The sequence below is a fragment of the Ictalurus furcatus genome, chromosome 23 (assembly GCF_023375685.1).
Source record: "Ictalurus furcatus strain D&B chromosome 23, Billie_1.0, whole genome shotgun sequence".
NCBI lineage: Eukaryota > Metazoa > Chordata > Actinopteri > Siluriformes > Ictaluridae > Ictalurus > Ictalurus furcatus.
In genome coordinates this window covers 18351091-18368672 of record NC_071277.1, presented here as the reverse complement: position 1 = coordinate 18368672, position 17582 = coordinate 18351091, and the positions used below count along the sequence as shown (strand labels likewise).

The 17582-nt window shown below is 42.7% G+C and overlaps 1 protein-coding gene across 3 annotated transcripts; it reads left to right on the top strand.

Moving 5' to 3' along the window:
• The first annotated feature begins 159 nt into the window (after positions 1–159).
• On the top strand, positions 160–13107 carry brd2b (bromodomain containing 2b). Of its 3 annotated transcripts, none has more exons than XM_053612172.1 (12): positions 160–320; positions 3815–4106; positions 4749–4886; positions 5110–5257; positions 6004–6206; positions 6708–7145; positions 7791–7919; positions 8179–8475; positions 8602–8846; positions 9106–9428; positions 9752–9877; positions 11178–13107. In XM_053612172.1, the coding sequence occupies exons 1-12, from the start codon at positions 289–291 to the stop codon at positions 11309–11311; spliced, it is 2505 nt and encodes an 834-aa protein (XP_053468147.1). In that variant the 5' UTR covers positions 160–288; the 3' UTR covers positions 11312–13107. The 3 variants fall into 3 exon arrangements, with proteins under 3 accessions (XP_053468147.1, XP_053468148.1, XP_053468149.1); XM_053612173.1 differs by having other exon boundaries at positions 164–320; positions 3818–4106; XM_053612174.1 differs by lacking the exon at positions 3815–4106 and having other exon boundaries at positions 179–320.
• Positions 13108–17582: the final 4475 nt, after the last annotated feature.

The window sequence follows — 17582 nt, the reverse complement described above, 5'->3', positions numbered from 1 at the left end:
AGTGACGACTACTGACGAACTTCCGCCATTGTGTAAGCAGGCGTGATCATTGTTTGATTGGCACTCATGTCAGCCAATGGGATGTGAAGCTGGTGGGCGGGACTGTGAAGTGATAGGCCCAAATGCGGTTGCTATTTAAAACCTCCGAGGGCGGAAACCGAAAGGCGCCATTTGCTTCTTGGACTCTATCGGTGAATGACAATAAAACTGAGCTCGCGCACAAAAAAAAAAAAAAAACCCGAAAGCTCTCAAATAAAAACAAAATAAAAATAAAACCGGTTCATCTTCATGGACGCGGCGGTCAACCCGTCTATTGACAGGTAAATATTTTCTGTTTTTAATCAAACACTTAGCTGTAGTAATATATATTTTTTTCCGAGCACAAAAGGACGAAGCGGCTCGGGGTTGTTTAGTGGCTGAGTCTCAAATGGCTCCATGTGATCGTAGTGCACTACATAGGGCTGTAAAATAACACCTTATGAAGTCTTTAGGAACAGTATGGAGCAGTTTAATATTAACGTTAGGGCGGGTGGGTTTTTTTTCTTCCTTTTTTTTCTTCGACGTAACTATGGTGATTAAATCGGTTTAATTCGTCTGAATCGTGTGTAAACAAATTTTGTTTTTTAGCTTCTTGTAAAACCACATCGAGGGTTAATAATTAAATTTAGTATATTTATGAACAAGTTTAAATTTTAACCACGTCGGTTTTAAGTCGTTTTCTGCATGTTGTTTGCTTTTAGCCGCGTTATTGGTCCAATCCCAATCGACCGCGTACTCCCTTGGTACGTGCCCTACAAAGGGTGCGGAATGATCGCATTTGCATTCGTAGTGCACTTCACAACGGAGGGAGAGGTTTGGGATGCGGCCTCGATCTGAACATGCAGTACTGACCCAGCTGTTATGACTAAGTTAGATGCTTACATAAATATCTCCGTGGACCTCGTGTTAATCTGTGAATAGTTTGATAAGTTAAGATGCTGACTAGCTGGTTATTTTTTTTTTGTTATGTTAATGTGAGTTGAATATATTGTAGGCCAATGGAAAGCTAATGTTCTAAGGGTCTAACTGGTAAGATGGTGTCACGTGACGTACTGGTTTGATTTGTTTACATACATGTTCACAAATGTCTGGCATGTTTACATATAAGTGGTAGGCGTGGTCATCGAAGGAAGTGAATTTATTTTCTATTTTAGTCAAAGACAAGGATAAAGACAAACATCCTTTTATTTTATTTATTTATTTTTTAAAATCTTAACTAAGGGTGTATCCTAAATCAGAGGTGCCAATATTTCCAGTTTAGCTTTGGCATTTATGATGTTTTGACTTCTTTCTGTGACGATATGGGAGAAACCTGAACACTATATGGTGTGTGTGTGTGTGTGTATGTAATTTTCTTGGATAAATCAGCAGTCGGACCAAAACGCAAACACAATTTCCGCAACTGAGAAGCAAATTCACAGAAGGAGAAAGAACGGGTGGGATCCTTATCTGGTTGAACTTTGACCCGTGTATTCACAAGATTCGGTCTGATTTGCTGAACAACGTGTTTCTGAAATAAAAACGCACCACAGTTAACCATGGCATCCCACAAAGCACGAATAACGTTTATATCTTAAATCGAAGGTGCCAAAACTTACGCACCAGCCATGCCGTTTATGATTTATTTATTTGTTTTTTGACTTCTTTCGATGGTGATGTCGAATGTAGTTTTAACCAAGCGCAAATAAAATTCATTCCCGCTCACCGAAGGGGAAAGGGCGTTGCACGTGAAAGACACATTTCTGGCGGAGTTTGACGGATTTTAGTCTTGTGAGCCAATAGGAAACAAGTGGGCGGGAACTGTCGTCTCTTTGGCTAGTTATCGCGCAGCGCCCATGATGAAATTTTACATCGCGTCGCTGTTTTTGACTCTTTCTCGGAGCACATCTGGAGGAACCCCCCCCCCCAGCTCTCTTGTTTACTAACATTCACAAATTCTCGCGCTCTCTATCTCTCTAATACTACTACTCTATAATAGATAGCACAGAGTCTTGGAGAATGCTCTTTTTTTTCTTATGTTTACTTGCATATGTTTAGAGCGACAACTTTCTTCTCTAATTCTCACAGCTGACTCTTCTGGGTTTTTTTTTCTTCTTCATGATTTTGTTACCAAGTTATGCAAAACGTAGATGTCACGAAGTCTACACAGGATTTGTGTCCTGTGTTCCCATGCAAATTTCTCTGGTGTTGGTCAACTTCACTTCTTCAAACTGTATCATACATCCATGCACTTGGGCGGGGGGGGGGGGGGGAGTAAAATCCGATCTGGGTACCGATTCAGTGTACGGCTGTATGAATGTAAACTAGATTGGACAGATTTCGAAACGAAATCGGACACGGATCCGGTGTTTCAGACGACGCGCTAAGTCTGATTTTATGCTTTTACTCTTCTGTGGCTGTGGATTTCTCTGGAGGAAAAAAAAAAGAAAGTGTTCAATCATTCATGTGCTGGATGTAATAAAGAAGAACGCAGTTGTTTGCGCTGCCTTTCAGTATAATTAGCTGGAAACTACGCTGAAGCGTGTGCCGTATTGCCTTCGGTTTATTCGTTCATTTATTCATGTTATTGTAATGTGCATACTGGTTCATTTTCAGATTGTGGTATTGTTTGGTTTAATCAGTCAATACCGATACCGTAAAAAATGACGAGTCCATATTAAAATGTTTTCTTTTTAGGCATTTGGCGTTCTTGCGTCTGTCTGTTTCACCCCAGCTTTGCTAACGTTAGTTAGCATTTTTCAGTCAGATATGTCTCCGCGCAAACAGCGAGTACCCGGTATCAACGGAAAGCTCGTTTCCTCTAGCGTCACGACAGCTGGTCTAAACGCAGACGGCCTTTTCCTTTCTAGAACTCACCGATGGTGAGAAACTACACGCTGGTCTGAACCAGGAGACGGAATTTCATTGGCTAAGGAAGTGTAAAGTTCAGTTCGGGCGATGCGATTTGCTCCGATGGCGTACAAGAGAGACGTCAAAACAGTAAAAAGAGATGCGCAGAAATTTCACGCAAGGAGCATTTAAAACGAACGTATGCAGCTATCCATAACACGAATAAGTACGTGCAAACAAGCGTTAATGCATTGCGGCGTAAAATACATGAATAATGACAGGAAGATCTCCTCTGTCCGCCCTCCTCTCATCACGTCTCTGTAATATATCATTCGCACAAAGAAGTCATATATATAATAAAAACAAGGTCATTTTGAATTCGATGGCCATAACACGTCTTGAAAAAGCTGGGACGGGGGCAAGAACAGGCTGGAAAAGTAAGTGTTGCTAAAAAGAAACAGCTGGTGGAACTAATTAGGTTAATTGGCAACAGGTTAGTAACATGATGATGCAGATCATTGCTTTCTGTTTCTATTTACGTTTCACACAGCGTCCCATCTTTTTTGGAATTAGGGTTGTACTTCTAGATTGCTAAAAGAGAAGTCGTGGATACTTGAAATTGTTTGAAATCTGAGGAATCCATCTGTCATTATCGTGATATTTTTTTTTGGTGTTTTGTTTTCTGTTTTTAAACGCAAGACGCCGTGTTTTAGATCCAGCTCAATCCTCTGTGACCAGAACATCGTGCTTTAAGACATTTTCCATCTCCACTTTCATTTGCTGTTTTCTGCCCGGAAACTTTACCGCTCATGTTAAGACGTTTAACTGCTTCTTTGCGTTCTTTCTTTTTTCACTTGATGTACTGTATGAGGTGGTGGCACTGCTCACACTCCAGGCCTTGAATACTTTGGCCCGTGCACCAGAAACATATCGTCTCTCTCTGCAGCAGGTCTGTCATGACGGGCGCCATGGAGTCGAGCGCGGCCAATCCGGGCAAACGAATCCGCAAACCCTCTCTACTGTACGAGGGCTTCGAGGGCCCCGGCTTGCCGCTCGCACCCACACCTGTAGCGGGCTCTCTGCCCTCGCAGCACCTCCCGGTGAAGGACCCAAGCCGCCAGGGCCGCGTTACCAACCAGCTGCAGTACCTCCAGAAGGTGATGGCGAAGGCGCTGTGGCGTCACCACTTCGCCTGGCCTTTTCATGAGCCTGTGGATGCCGTCCGCCTCAACCTCCCCGTGAGTGTCTGCTTTTTACGGTCATTAACCTTAAATGGCAGGCAAAAAAAAAATTCTGGATGGAAAAACAACTCGCAAGAAAAGGGCTTGCTTAAGAAATGTAAGTGAAATAAGAAATACTGCATAATTAACCAAGGCTTGAAATAAACCAGGAAGCGGAGGTGCCAAAAACCGATGGTTTAGTCGTAACGGTTGCGATTTTGACCCCTTGCTACGGCGGTACGATTCACAGAAGGGGAAAGGACGTGCTACGTCAAAGACGCATTCGGTACGATAAACGATGCACGCGATTCATTTTGAGAGTGGGGCTGGCTCGTTCGCGTACCAAAGCGCTGAGTAACATCAGGCTTTTTATTTTTTTTAAAAAATTAATTGATTTATTTTTTTTTTAAAACCTCCCGACCAATCACGTCGCAAGTTGGAGAACAAATAAAGAAAAACAAACACGGAAGACATAAGTGCTGGTGAAAATTTCGCCTTCAGCGATGCTCCGGCTACAGTGTTTATCATGTCGGCCGGATAGTGGATCTTACCGATAACTAAGTCGGGCGGTACCTGATAACCGATTAATCAACCGATCAATTTAAAACCGATATCGAATGAAAACAACACTAAAAAAATGTAAATGTTCCTCTGTCCTAGGACTACCACAAGATCATCAAGCAGCCCATGGACATGGGCACCATCAAGAAACGGCTGGAGAACAACTACTACCGCAGCGCCAGCGAGTGCATCCAGGACTTCAACACCATGTTTACTAACTGCTACATCTACAACAAGGTGAGAGCACACACAAACAAACACAAACAAATGAGAAACCCTCCATGGTACCGGTCTTTGGTGGTTACTCATTGAGGGCAGAACAGGTTAATTGCTCAGACTTGTGTGTTTCCATGCATCTTCATTCTCTCCAAGCATGACCCGAGCAGAACAGAATAGTTTTTTATTTTATTATATTTTTTTAAGTATAAGAGGAAGTAATAAAGTGTGCTTTGTGACGTAGCCCACTGATGACATCGTGCTGATGGCCCAGTCTCTGGAGAAGGTCTTTCTGCAGAAGGTGGCTCAGATGCCCCAGGAGGAGATCGAGTTGCCCCCTCCTGCACCCAGGGGCCGAGCGATCAAGACCGCCAAATCCCGGCGGGGAAGAGGTGAGGGCATGAGCGCGTGCGTGTTTCTCAGGATCTGTGTGACACGTCCGTGAAGGAAACGTGACAAACGTTTGTTTAGAGGTTACTGTTGACTCGTAGGAGTGACCTGACCGTCCATGTGAGAACGGATATTCCGGAAAGGTTTTTCTTCTTTGTGCATCACTGAAAATGAATATTTCGAGGTATAAAAATCTTACGAGGCTGTATTTTATGTTTGTTTTTTGATTTTGTTTTTGGTGGGAAAAATAGCCAAAGAAAACGCCTTTTTAACACAGCTTGTTGCTAATAAAATTCAAATTTATTTTAATAAGCGTCCCATGACTCCGTTTATCATGGCTGTGTGTGGGCGGGGCCTGAGGGCTGCTGTTAGATGCTGAACTGAAGGTGCCGCGTTCGTTAAAAATGAAAACGTTACAGCCAACGACGGTCGTTCATTTCAGAACACACAAAAGAACGAACGAGATTGAGCGCTGAATGATGTGACGTCCTTTGTTTGAACCTCAGCGGTGATGACGGATCTGTTATTACGGCATCATCAGTGTATTATTAGTGTGTTTATCAGGGTGTTATATTGACTGTCTATCACACTTTTGTGTTTCTGCTGTTTGTGTCTCTTACACTGGTTGTGGTTGGGGGGGGCGTGTTTATGCCAACGGGGAGCTTTTACACGTCTTGCACCCATAAATTAGTGTGTTACTTAGGTAGTTATGAACATAATCTCTCCTCTGTCTCTTTCACACACACAGGAGGTGGTCTGGGTGCAGCTCAGCAGGTCCCGGCTGTGTCCCAATCCGCCTACTCGCCCTCTTCTCCCGACACCCCGGACTCCATGTTTTCCGGCTCTCCTCACATGATGCTCAGTAAACCCGGCCCTCCTCCTTCTCCTCTTCCTCTTCCTCCTCCTCCTCCTCCCCTCATGACTCTGCCCCCAACACAGCCCACCGCTAAGGTACGGACATACACACGCATGCTACGATATAAAATACACATACGCACACACAAATAATTTATCATCAGCCATCTAGTTATTCATAAATAGAAACGAACCCTTTTCTATTGTCTATAAAGAGTTGCATTATGTTCCCACCCTGATGGGTAAAATGTTTTGAGAAAAACCAGGCTTGATGCTTTCAGTAGGGAAGTGGATGTGGTGCACTTCTTTTATTTTCAGTTCATGTTATTTATTAGGCAGATCCCGATTGCCTAATAAATAACATGAGAGTCGTCCCACGCCTGGAGTTTTAGTTCCTACCCGGGTTTGTTTAGTTCACAAGCGATCGGCTTGGATTGAAGGAAAAATGGAAGTGAAATAGACACACGTCCTAGATGGGTCAAAAAGACTTTATTTATGAGGATGTTTTATTTATTTAACAGGAAACCCTTCTCGACTCTATTTTAGTAAGGAAGATCGTCCTTGTTCTGAGACTTAATGTCTTTTCTTCGCTTGCAGAAGAAAGGCGTGAAGCGTAAAGCGGACACCACCACCCCGAGCACCACGGGTTTCCCCGTGCCCCCTGCAGGCCGCGCTATAGGTATGGGTAAGGGTCGTGGCGCGCTCTCGCTCTCGCCCGTACCCAGCCTGACGTGTGGCATGGGCGTGAGCGAGCCCGTGCACCTGCAGCCCGTCATGGGCCGATCCGTGCCACGGCGTCCCATCAAACCCCCGCGCAAAGACCTGCCCGAGCTGGCGAGGCCGAAAAGCGCACCGCGGCACCGCACCAAGCTGAGCGGCCAGCTGCGCTACTGCAGCTCCATCCTGAAAGAGCTGCTGAGTAAGAAGCACGCGGCCTACGCCTGGCCCTTCTACAAACCCGTCGACGCGTCGCTGCTCGGCCTGCACGACTACCACCTCATCATCAAACACCCCATGGACCTCAGCACCATCAAGGTCAGTTCCGTACACCCGAAGAGTGGATATAATAATAACCAAAAGTTTCACTTTTCATACATGTGGTTGCTCAAAGTGCTGTACAAAACTGAAATGCTAAAAAGTAATATCAAAAGATGAAGGAAATATAAGTTATGAAAATACAGCTGCAGTGGGTTCAGTAACCGATAGTTCTTAAAACTGTTCTTAAAACATAAACACTCAAAGAAAAATATCGCTGAACTTTATTATGAAAATAGACAGTACTGACTGTACCATGAAAATGTGCTGTTTTTTTTTTTTTAATGAAATAAATATTAAAATATATGAACTATTAATAAATATTCAAGTAAATTAAAGATGTACATCCAAACTGAGCCAAAAAGTAACACTACAAATAACACACAAAAATCAAGACATCCAAAATGAATCGAAAAAACACTTCAAATAACACAACACAATTTTTTCGGTTAGTTTTTATTTCACCTCTAGAGGCTGCTCTCGTACTGTATAAGCGGTACGGCGGACCCTTCTCAGCCGAACCGGGAAAAAACTATCGGTGTGGATAACGGATAGTTCCAGCGATCGGTTATCTGTTTATCTATCAAATGTTTTAAAAATGAGAGTTTTCATGACAGTGTGATCTCTCCATCTCTCTAATCACAGAGGAAGATGGACGAGCGGGAGTACAGGGACGCTCAGGAGTTTAGTGCTGATGTGAGGCTCATGTTCTCCAACTGCTATAAGTACAATCCACCTGAGCACGACGTGGTAGCCATGGCACGCAGACTGCAGGTACACACACACACACGCACTGTTTACATGCCACTCCAAGTCTTGACCGTAATAATAAATTTTCCCCCTTTATTATTTATTCCCTGCTAAATACGTTTCCTTGTTTTGCTGTAAACTGTTACGCCAGTGGTTATAACACGGTTATTACACATCTCTGATTGGTCAGTAACAGATTACTCGACCACTAGAGTAATTATTTACACATTTATGGCAGTTCTTTTCATTAAAGATAAACGTGTTCCAACTTCTATTCTTTCAGGACGTGTTCGAGTTCCGTTTCGCGAAGATGCCTGATGAGGTCCTGGAGGAAGAGGAGGAGGAAGAAGGCTTGACGCCGACCTCTCTGGGTCGTAACGTGGGCATTATGGGATTGCAGCACTCCTCCTCGTCCTCGTCATCCTCTTCGTCTTCGTCATCCTCGTCGTCTCCGTCGTCTTCGTCCGAAAGCGAGCCGAGCAGCGACAGCGAGCCGAGCAGCGAGAGCAGCCCAAGCTCGGACAGCGAGGAGGAGAGAGCACAGCGCCTGGCCCAGCTACAGGACCAAGTGTGCACTCAGGTATGAACGCTCTCTCTCTCTCACTCTCTCTCTCTCACACACACACACGCATACGTTTCTCCACTCTATTATAAATGACTAATTACCCGTATCACACAAACCCCATGCCGTCTGTCCGTTTTGTAGCTGCGGGCGGTGCACGAGCAGTTAGCCGCGCTCTCGTCCGGCCCCATCATCAAACCCAAGAAGAAGCGCGAGAAGAAGAAGGACAAGAAGAAGAAGAAGAAGCCGGAGAAGCGCAAAGGCGGCCGGAGCAACGAGAGGGAGAGGGAGAAAGTCACCAAAGTGACCAAGAGCAAATCCAGCAAAATGGCGTCCATGTCCACTCAGAACAAGAAAGCTCCTGCCAAGAAGAACAGCAAGAGCAACAAGTAAGACAGCTCCTGTTCTTCTGTTCGCGCTTTGCTAAACCGAATCATGTCTAACGCTAACCAGACTGCAGTATTAGCATTCCATTTAAATGCTGCGAGGTGTATATATATATATATTATTTTCTAACACTTTCATTCTTTTATTTCAGCATTTTATTGTTTTAAATAACTGAGCTTCACACGACTTTATGTAATATTGCTGCATTATATATATTATATGTAAACGTACGTGTCTTTTGTAACTCTGAACTCTTATCAGGACGACCAAGAAGACGTCTTTGGCGGCTGCGGCGCGCTTCACGGCTCCTCCCCCGCCGATACCGCAGTACGACTCGGAGGAGGAAGAGGACGGTCTGCCTATGAGCTACGACGCCAAGCGCCAGCTCAGCCTCGACATCAACAAGCTGCCGGGAGACAAGCTGGGCCGCGTCGTGCACATCATCCAGTCCCGCGAGCCCTCGCTGCGCGACACCAACCCCGAGGAGATCGAGATCGACTTCGAGACGCTCAAACCGTCTACGCTGCGCGAGCTCGAGAGCTACGTCACCAGCTGCCTGCGCAAAAAGCCACGGAAACCTTACGGTGAGGTTTTAAACGCAACCCCGCGTTCACCGTGCCCGTGTCTACACCGCGATACGAATGAAATTGTACCCACGTTCACATTCTAATAAGAGTAATCGAATCGTGGTAAAACCCTCTGTGCTTTTAGAGCTGACTCCGCCCCCAGAGAGCAGAGCTGTTCTAAGAGAACGCTTATGTGTGAAGTTGCAAACGTGACCAAATGGAGGTTTTACTGTGAGACATGAGCTGTGATTGTAAGTGTGAGTTAGGATCTAAAATACTTTGACACTATATATATATATGTGTGTGTGTGTGCGTGTGTGTGTGTGTGTGTGTGTGTGTAGTGATGAAGCCGGCCGGTGGGAAGTCTCGTGAGGAACTGGCTTTGGAGAAAAGAAGGGAGCTGGAGAGAAGGCTGCAGGATGTTAGTGGCCAACTCAACTCTGTCAAAAAGCCCCAGAAACCCAAAGGTAAGAATCTTTTCATTCTTTGGTTTGAACAAAGTGTATGTTTGTTTTGCACTGGGCAAAAATCTGATTATAGTAATTAAAGTTCTGTGGTATGAGCATGTTTTGTTTTTTCTCCGATGAAAGCGATATAAGATTTGCCTCACAAGATGCTTTATCACATTACAAGTAGGAGGAGAGAAAATCGAACATTAAAGAGAATGTAATAATTAGTAATATGAGGAGTGATGTGTGTGTGTGTGTGTGTGTGTGTATATATATACATATATATATATATATATATATATATATATATATATATATATATATATATATATATATATATATACACACAAATTTTTTTTTTTTTTTTTTTTAAATAAATAAAGTTTGCGTAAGTCAACTCGAAACTGGAAACATTTTCCACCAGAGTTTCAGAAGTCCCCGTCCCCCCGCTTTCTTTCTTCTTCATACTCGCGAAACTTCCCGAAAGGTCAAGTGAACAGACGTCCGCTAGCACGAAATGACCACTCTAGGCTGGAAATTTTGACTCGCTTCCATACCAATAAAACTATTTTAAAACTGTGTAATATTAACGACGACGACGGTAATAATTGAGAGCTAAATCTTCCGTCAGCCGAGGAGTTTGTCGACGGTTTTACGGCTCTGCGCGGACAGACCCTTTCTTTGTTCGTAATTGAATGATTTTGTTTAATTTGTCTTAATTTTATGCCTTTCTATTGGCTCGCTTTTTAAGAAAAAGAATGATGTTTCGTTATATTAATTAACGCCAATAAAACAAACCGACTGGTTTCCCCAAAAATATTCTCGACGGTCCTCTTAATCCCTAGTGACCTAGCATGAGAATGTGCTTTTGATATAGAAGTGCTTTAGAGTCTCTTTAGAGTCAGCCTGGATAAAGCACATCTGCTTTAAAAAAAATATATATATATATATTTATTCGTTTTATTTACAGTATTTTCTTACGCTCGTATGAACTTTTTACCAATAAACTTGTTCGTGTCCAGCTTGATGGACGAAGCTCAAATGATCTTTTTAAGTCTTACAAAGAAGCTCAGCGCTAACAACCTCCTCGTCACCTGTTAAACCGATGAATCTGTAATCTAGTTAGTTAGCTGAGAAGTAGCTAGGAGGTGACATTCGGCAGACTTTCGGCTGGTTCATGGGCAGCTTGTGACAGGAAGTGCGGTCGTCTTTTAGTGACGGTGGAAATCTTTGTCGTTCGTGCACCACCGTGACTCTATGTAGTGAGCATATATAACGAAAAGGTGATCAGTAAACCGACTGTGTTTGTCCTCCACAGCGGAGAAGGCCAGCGTGAGCGCAGAGCCACACTCCATGCCCGCTCGCCTCAGCGCCAGCAGCTCCAGCTCCGACTCCTCTTCGTCCTCATCCGACTCCTCTTCCTCAGACACCAGTGACTCTGACTCCAGGTGATCGCGCGGGTCACGAGCGCACCGCGACACCACAGCGGCGTGTCCTGAAATCCCCGCAGGATGAATTCTGGGAGGACTGGTTCCTGTGTGGGGGTGATCCAGAAATCCATAGATGGAAAGACAGAAGGAGGGAGGGGGGAGGAAGAAGAAAGGAAAAAAAAATTATATAATTAAAAAAGAAAGAGGAAAAAAAAAAAAAAAGATTCAAACTGTATCATCCCTAGGACACACTTTCATGTGCAACGACAGATTCCCAAAAGCGTGTTTCGAGACGTGTTTGTTAACGATGTACAGACTGTGTTGGATTAATTTTTCTTTCATAAAGAAGACTTTTATAAACGTGCCCATAGTGGGAGGTCATGCGGACATAGAAAACTGCGCTGGAGTCGAGGCGAGTCGAGTCGGGGGTCATACACGTGTTTCTTTCGTTCGTTTAGAGCTCGGTTTCCAATTTGACGCCTACCTTCAACTTAAATCTTACATCTTTCTTAATTTGAAGCAAGCAAAGCAGTCGAACTCCATGTTCCATATAGAATATTAGCGCGGACGTTCCTTCGTGCTTGACGATTCAAACAGGAAGCGAGATTCCGACAAAACGCCTGCGGACGAAAGACGATTCGTGTTGAGCGTGCTGCTCGAGTTCGTTTTTTTCGTTTGTTTGTTTTGCGTGTAACGATTAGCCAAAGGGAGGAATATCCATCGTAAACTTGTATAACTAGTACTCTTTTACTCAGTGCGATTATTCGAGTGACCAGTAATGTCTTTACAAAAAAAAAAAAAATGAACTAGTTAAAGGTGTAGTCGGTGATTTTTAGGTCGACGTCTGAGGTCTTAAAACTCCCGAGTTTAGCCGTGGCTTCGGAGGGAACGTCGGAGGCTTTGTTAGTGTGCGTTTCGAGAGCTTGCTTCGGATTCCTAGCGCAAAAATCTTGCTCCTCGCATCTTTCTCACGTTTTCAAAGACAAAGTGATGAGAAAGTGTTTTGGACTTGAATCGCTCACCGCACCTTTTAATTTCCATATATATATATATATATATATATATATATAAAATATATTTTTTCCTTCTGTTTTGTTCATTTTAATGTTTTTACATCATCAAATACAGGTTTAGGACGTCTCAAGCTGAAGTTTGTTATATTTGTCCCGCTCTCTTACCCGGACTTGTGTAGCGAGGACGATACCGAGTGCACGCTAATAATAATAATAAGAAGAAGAATCATCATCCCAGGTTAGCCTGACCTCGGTTCTACAGCGCTAACTGTTTTCCTTCTAGCGTTCAGTCATCGCTAGCATTTATTTGTGCTGCTTTAAGTCACAGATTCAAAACCCAAATCCGGTTTTGAAAACGTGACGCCCGAAGTTTGAGCTTTCTTTCATTTGTCAGGTTTGAAATGGTGATTTTGTGAGGGGGGGTCAGGAAAGATGAGGAAAAAAAAGCAGGTGCATGAAAACAATGGAGCGAATATTGTATATAACCTCGGATCGTTATTCTACGCTTTCTTTCTGTTTTTTTTTTTTGTTTTGTTTTTGTTTTTTTGTATCCGATTTCATCGTTTTAACCAGTTTTTTTTTTTTTTTTTTTTTTTTTTTTTTTTTTTTTTTTTTTTTTGAATGTACGGAATACCACCCGATTGTTGTGAACCACGTAGCTGCACAGACGCAACATTCCGTTCCTGCGATATTTATATTTAAAAAAAAAAAAAAAAAAAAAAAAACAAAACAAAAAAAAAAAAGGTATTTGAACTGTATATTTAGTTTGGTTTTATTTGGGTGTGAATACATGTATGCGAACTGACTTCAGAAATATTGTCTTTTTTTATTATTATTATTTCATCCTTTTTAAAACAAGTTTCGGGGTGTGACGCGCGCTGTCTTTTTCTTTAGTCTGATATGGTCTGATCCTGCTCCGATCACAGACGACACACAAATATTGTGATCGGATATTGTCAATACAATATGAGGTATGTATCATGAGATATGAAAAAAAAAAAATCAAATGTATTTATTTTTAGTATAACAATAATATAGCAGAGGTGTTTGGCAGTAACACTGATTGGATCAGGTAGGTAAGTACCAGCGCTACTCCAAACACCGACTGCTAGGTGTAAGTTCTGCCAAAACTTACATTTGCAGAATTTCCCTCTTACCCCAAATATAGACAGTCTTTAGCTTTACGCTAAAATGTATGCAGTCAGGGATTTAAAAAACCTCCCAGATAGGATTAGATTGGATTTCACTGCTGTTTGAATAAAAAAAGCCTGAGATTAGAGGAGGATGAGTGTTAAACACGTCCATACTCAGAGTGTAATGTGCTTGTATGGACACAGTGTGGCGCAGTTGGACCACAGATGCATGTTAATAGAACATGTACGTTTTACTGTCTTTCAAAGCTGAAATCTTTAGGCTGAGGCAGATTTACATGTATAGTGTAGTCTGATGATACGTCAGTGCCGTCCTTTAAACAAAACCCCTCCATTTGTGTACACTTAACAGTATTTCGAATAATTAGTTCTAGGATCATTAAGCGTAATGTTTTTTCTGGGGGATTTTTTTGGTAGCGAATGGGGGAGTTTGTGTGATCAAGGCGCATGGAGAAAATACTCAATGTTAACAAGCCTTTACATAAAAAAAAAGTGAACAAACGAACAAAAAAGCTGCCAGTCTAGATGTAATTAACATTTATAACTAAAGCACAATGGAGTGTAGCCTAGCCTTGGGGTTCATTTCACCTTGTGCTGTAAATGTAAGTATATTCGTTCCATGTAAACAAGGCACACGGACACGCGTTAAAAATACGTGCTCTATCTCACCGCAGACACCGATTCAAAAATTCGTAATAAAATTAATTATATAGATCATACAGTTTCGTAATCCATGTTCATTTCCATTCAGGATGCACCATTAGTCCATCACACTTCCATCTGGTGAGTACACGGAAACGACACAAACTACTCGTGTCGCGTGAAGATTAACGAGAAATGACCGCGAAATCCAGCAAACTCCGCAGTATTCGGATTTTTCAGGATTACCGCGGGTTTTCCACGGGTTTGGGTCGAGACGTGCCGTGTGATGTCATGTCCTGAAGTTGAATTTCTCTCATTCTGCAGCAATACATAACACATTGTACTCTTTATCCATTTATTGTTACATTTAATGGTATGGGACATCCACATAACAAGTGACTTCCTGTTATCACTGATGTTAAGCAACGGTACAAAGATAAAATCCTCTCTCCTGAAGACTTTCCAGTCGCGGAAAACTTCCTGACTCTTACTGTCTTCGCCGGCACTGGAGACTCCTTCCAAACGTGCTAAGAAAACGACACCATGTCGACGTTTACGCACTTCTGTTTAAATGGTGCATCCCTGTGTGAGTTGTATGTAGTAGCGTGAGAGAATTCAACAGCGCTGTGGTATAAATAGTGTACAATCATGATGTAGTAGGCCTAAATCATTCATTCGAGACACTGTCATTGTAACATCCTCATTTCATGCAGCAAAAGTTACTTTTATTTTTTGGAAAAAAAAAACAAACAAACAACCTTTCCTTTTAAAGTAGACTATTACGGCTTTCCGTCGCCTTTATCCATGATTTATTAAATACACTGCTCTCATTACTGTTCCGCCGTAAGCAGCGGAGCCTACAGCAAGAGTGATCACGATGCCACTTATGTTAATTAGCGACATTTTTCACAGTAAAACACAATTATTTTTTCCAGTCATCCGTATCGGCAGTTGTGTACCGGATAACTACGTTTGCGGCGGCCGAGTGTATAGAGCGCGATTGTGCACTAAGCCCTTTTCTGTCTTTCTGTCTACTTTAATCTATGCATGTCCGTTTACTGCCGTGGTTTAGCGACGTCTAATTTGGCACACTGGAATGTAGAAACGTGGCGCAGAAATCGCTCAAGTGCTGTGATCGCCTTTATATCTCTCAAAAGATCAAGTTGTCCAAGAAGAACACTTAAAACGGGGGGAAAAAAATAAACATTTATGAAAAGCCGACACGTATTAATAATTCCCAGTGCTCACGCCCCTCAGGTAAGGAATAAAACACGCTGGCGGGTGTGCTGTGATGATGTGGAAACACGTAAGTTCGTCATCGCTTACGTTACAGCAGCTATACGTATAACCCACGTTTCCTCTTTGAAGTTAATAAGACAAAAAAAAAACAGCTTATGTTATCAAGAAAGCGCTAAGACATTTCCGTGTCAACATTTATTTATTTATTTATATTTTTTTAAGTGTTCACACTGGAGACTCCTTCCGTAAACGTTAAATAAACGTTTTAGAAAACGTCACCATATCAACAATTACACACATTTCCTATCTGTTTTTTTTTTTTTTTTTTTTTACTAGACCATCCACCAAACAAGTCCCCCGTGTAAGCCGTTACTATAGAAACAGCTAGCATATATATCGTACGGTATTAACCCGAGAACAGCTACACGACTGTCAGAGATGCTCGAGTGTGTTGTATTAGACAGAAACGACCCAAATTCATAGGGGTTCATCAGTTCATCGCGATCACTCCACTTCACCGGACCGTCACTCGTCAAGGATACAGCCATGATTAGGAAATGCTGAGCTAGAGCATGACCAGGCGTCTGAGCAATATGTGCTGCCTCTTTTTTTCTTCTTCTTCTTCTTCTTCTATTTTTTCAATTCTGTGCCGAATAGGTCACTTGTGGCCACGGTAACGTGGGAAAACCACATCTTGCTCGCTATTTTAAAACACCCTTCCTGATACGAGTGTGTCGCAGTGGAATATTAATCAGTATATATTAGAAGATAACACTTATTATGCATGTGTACCATATTAAAATGCATTAGCTTGAGTTTAACTGGCTTACTCTTTGTATATGAGCCCCAAACAACCTCCATACCAGCTATTTCACATAACAGATGTTTACATATAGTCCACATGAGACAATGATTACTGAATGTACACAACTGAACCGGTCCAGAAGTTTACACACGCTCCATGATTAATGCGTCTTTATTGGTCACATGTACAGTAGAGCAGAGTGAAATTGTTTTCTTCGCATACCCGCCCTGCCTGTCAGGAAGTTGGGGTCAGAGTGCAGGGTCAGCCATGATACGGCGCCCCCTGGAGCAGAGAGGGTTAAGGGCCTTGCTCAAGGGCCCAACAGTGGCAGCCTGGCAGTGCTGGGGTTTGGACCCCCGCCCTTCTGATCAGCAACCCAGAGCCTTAACTGCTAAACCACCACCACTGCCCTGATTAACACCGCGTGTCGTTACCTGGACGATCAGCGACTGTGTTTGTTTTGTGAGCGTCTTTCATGAGTCCCTTGTTTGTCCCGAGCAGTTAAACTGCCCACTGTCCTTCAGAAAAATCCTCCAGATCCTACACATTCTTCACTTTTCCAGCGTCTTCTGCATATTTGACTCCTTTCCAACAGCGGCAATACGACGTCGATCCATCTTTTCACACCGAGGACGACTGAGGGACTCGTACACGACTGTTACAAAAGGTGCACACGCTCACCGATGCTCAAGAAGGCAACATGCTACGTTAGCATTCAGTCTACATTAGCATTCAACCCTTTTCATTTAGTACTGCCCGTCAGAAGCAACATAAGGTGTTTATATGCTTTCCAGATGACAAAATAATCATTTACACTGACCATCCTGTTCAGAATTTTTTACACCCGCATAAATTTACACGCCATTACATGCTCTACAGTCACTTCCTCCTATCCGTATAGCGCTTTCAATCATAGACCTGTTCCCAGAAAATCCCGATAACTTCCTGAGATCGCTTCCTGTCCCTACGAGATTTAGGATCAAAGTTACGTTCACGTTTGAGTAGATGTCTCGCGGGTGTGTGTATGTATGTCCTTGTCATTTTGGGATGTTTTAGAACAAAAAAAACCAAAACACAAATTTCTAGAATGTACCTTTATTATTTTGCGCTTAAGGTTTTCACGCTGCAGTAAAGTACCTGTTTTTGCAATTGATCTGGAATTAAGTGTTACGATAACTTACTTGAAATGAGGAATAATTTAACATACAGGACACCATCAGTCACTTGGCTGTTAACAGCTATAACTGCTCATAAATATTACAGTACGGTACTCGGCATTGCTTCGCACTACGACGCAATGATTAGTCATCGAGGATTTATTAATAGTACAATACTAAAGGTTTACGAGGCGATGTTTTGGTGTGTAAACATGATTACAAGGAATCATTAACAACATCCATGCTGATTTATGAATATGGGCTTCGTAGAAAGCGTTCGACGTTG

Coding starts and splice junctions, on each gene's coding strand:
- brd2b (XM_053612172.1), top strand. CDS start 289: ATGGACGCGGCGGTCAACCCGTCTATTGACAG. Junction 4,887..5,109: donor ACTGCTACATCTACAACAAG/GTGAGAGCACAC, acceptor TTTGTGACGTAG/CCCACTGATGACATCGTGCT. Junction 8,476..8,601: donor AGGACCAAGTGTGCACTCAG/GTATGAACGCTC, acceptor TCCGTTTTGTAG/CTGCGGGCGGTGCACGAGCA.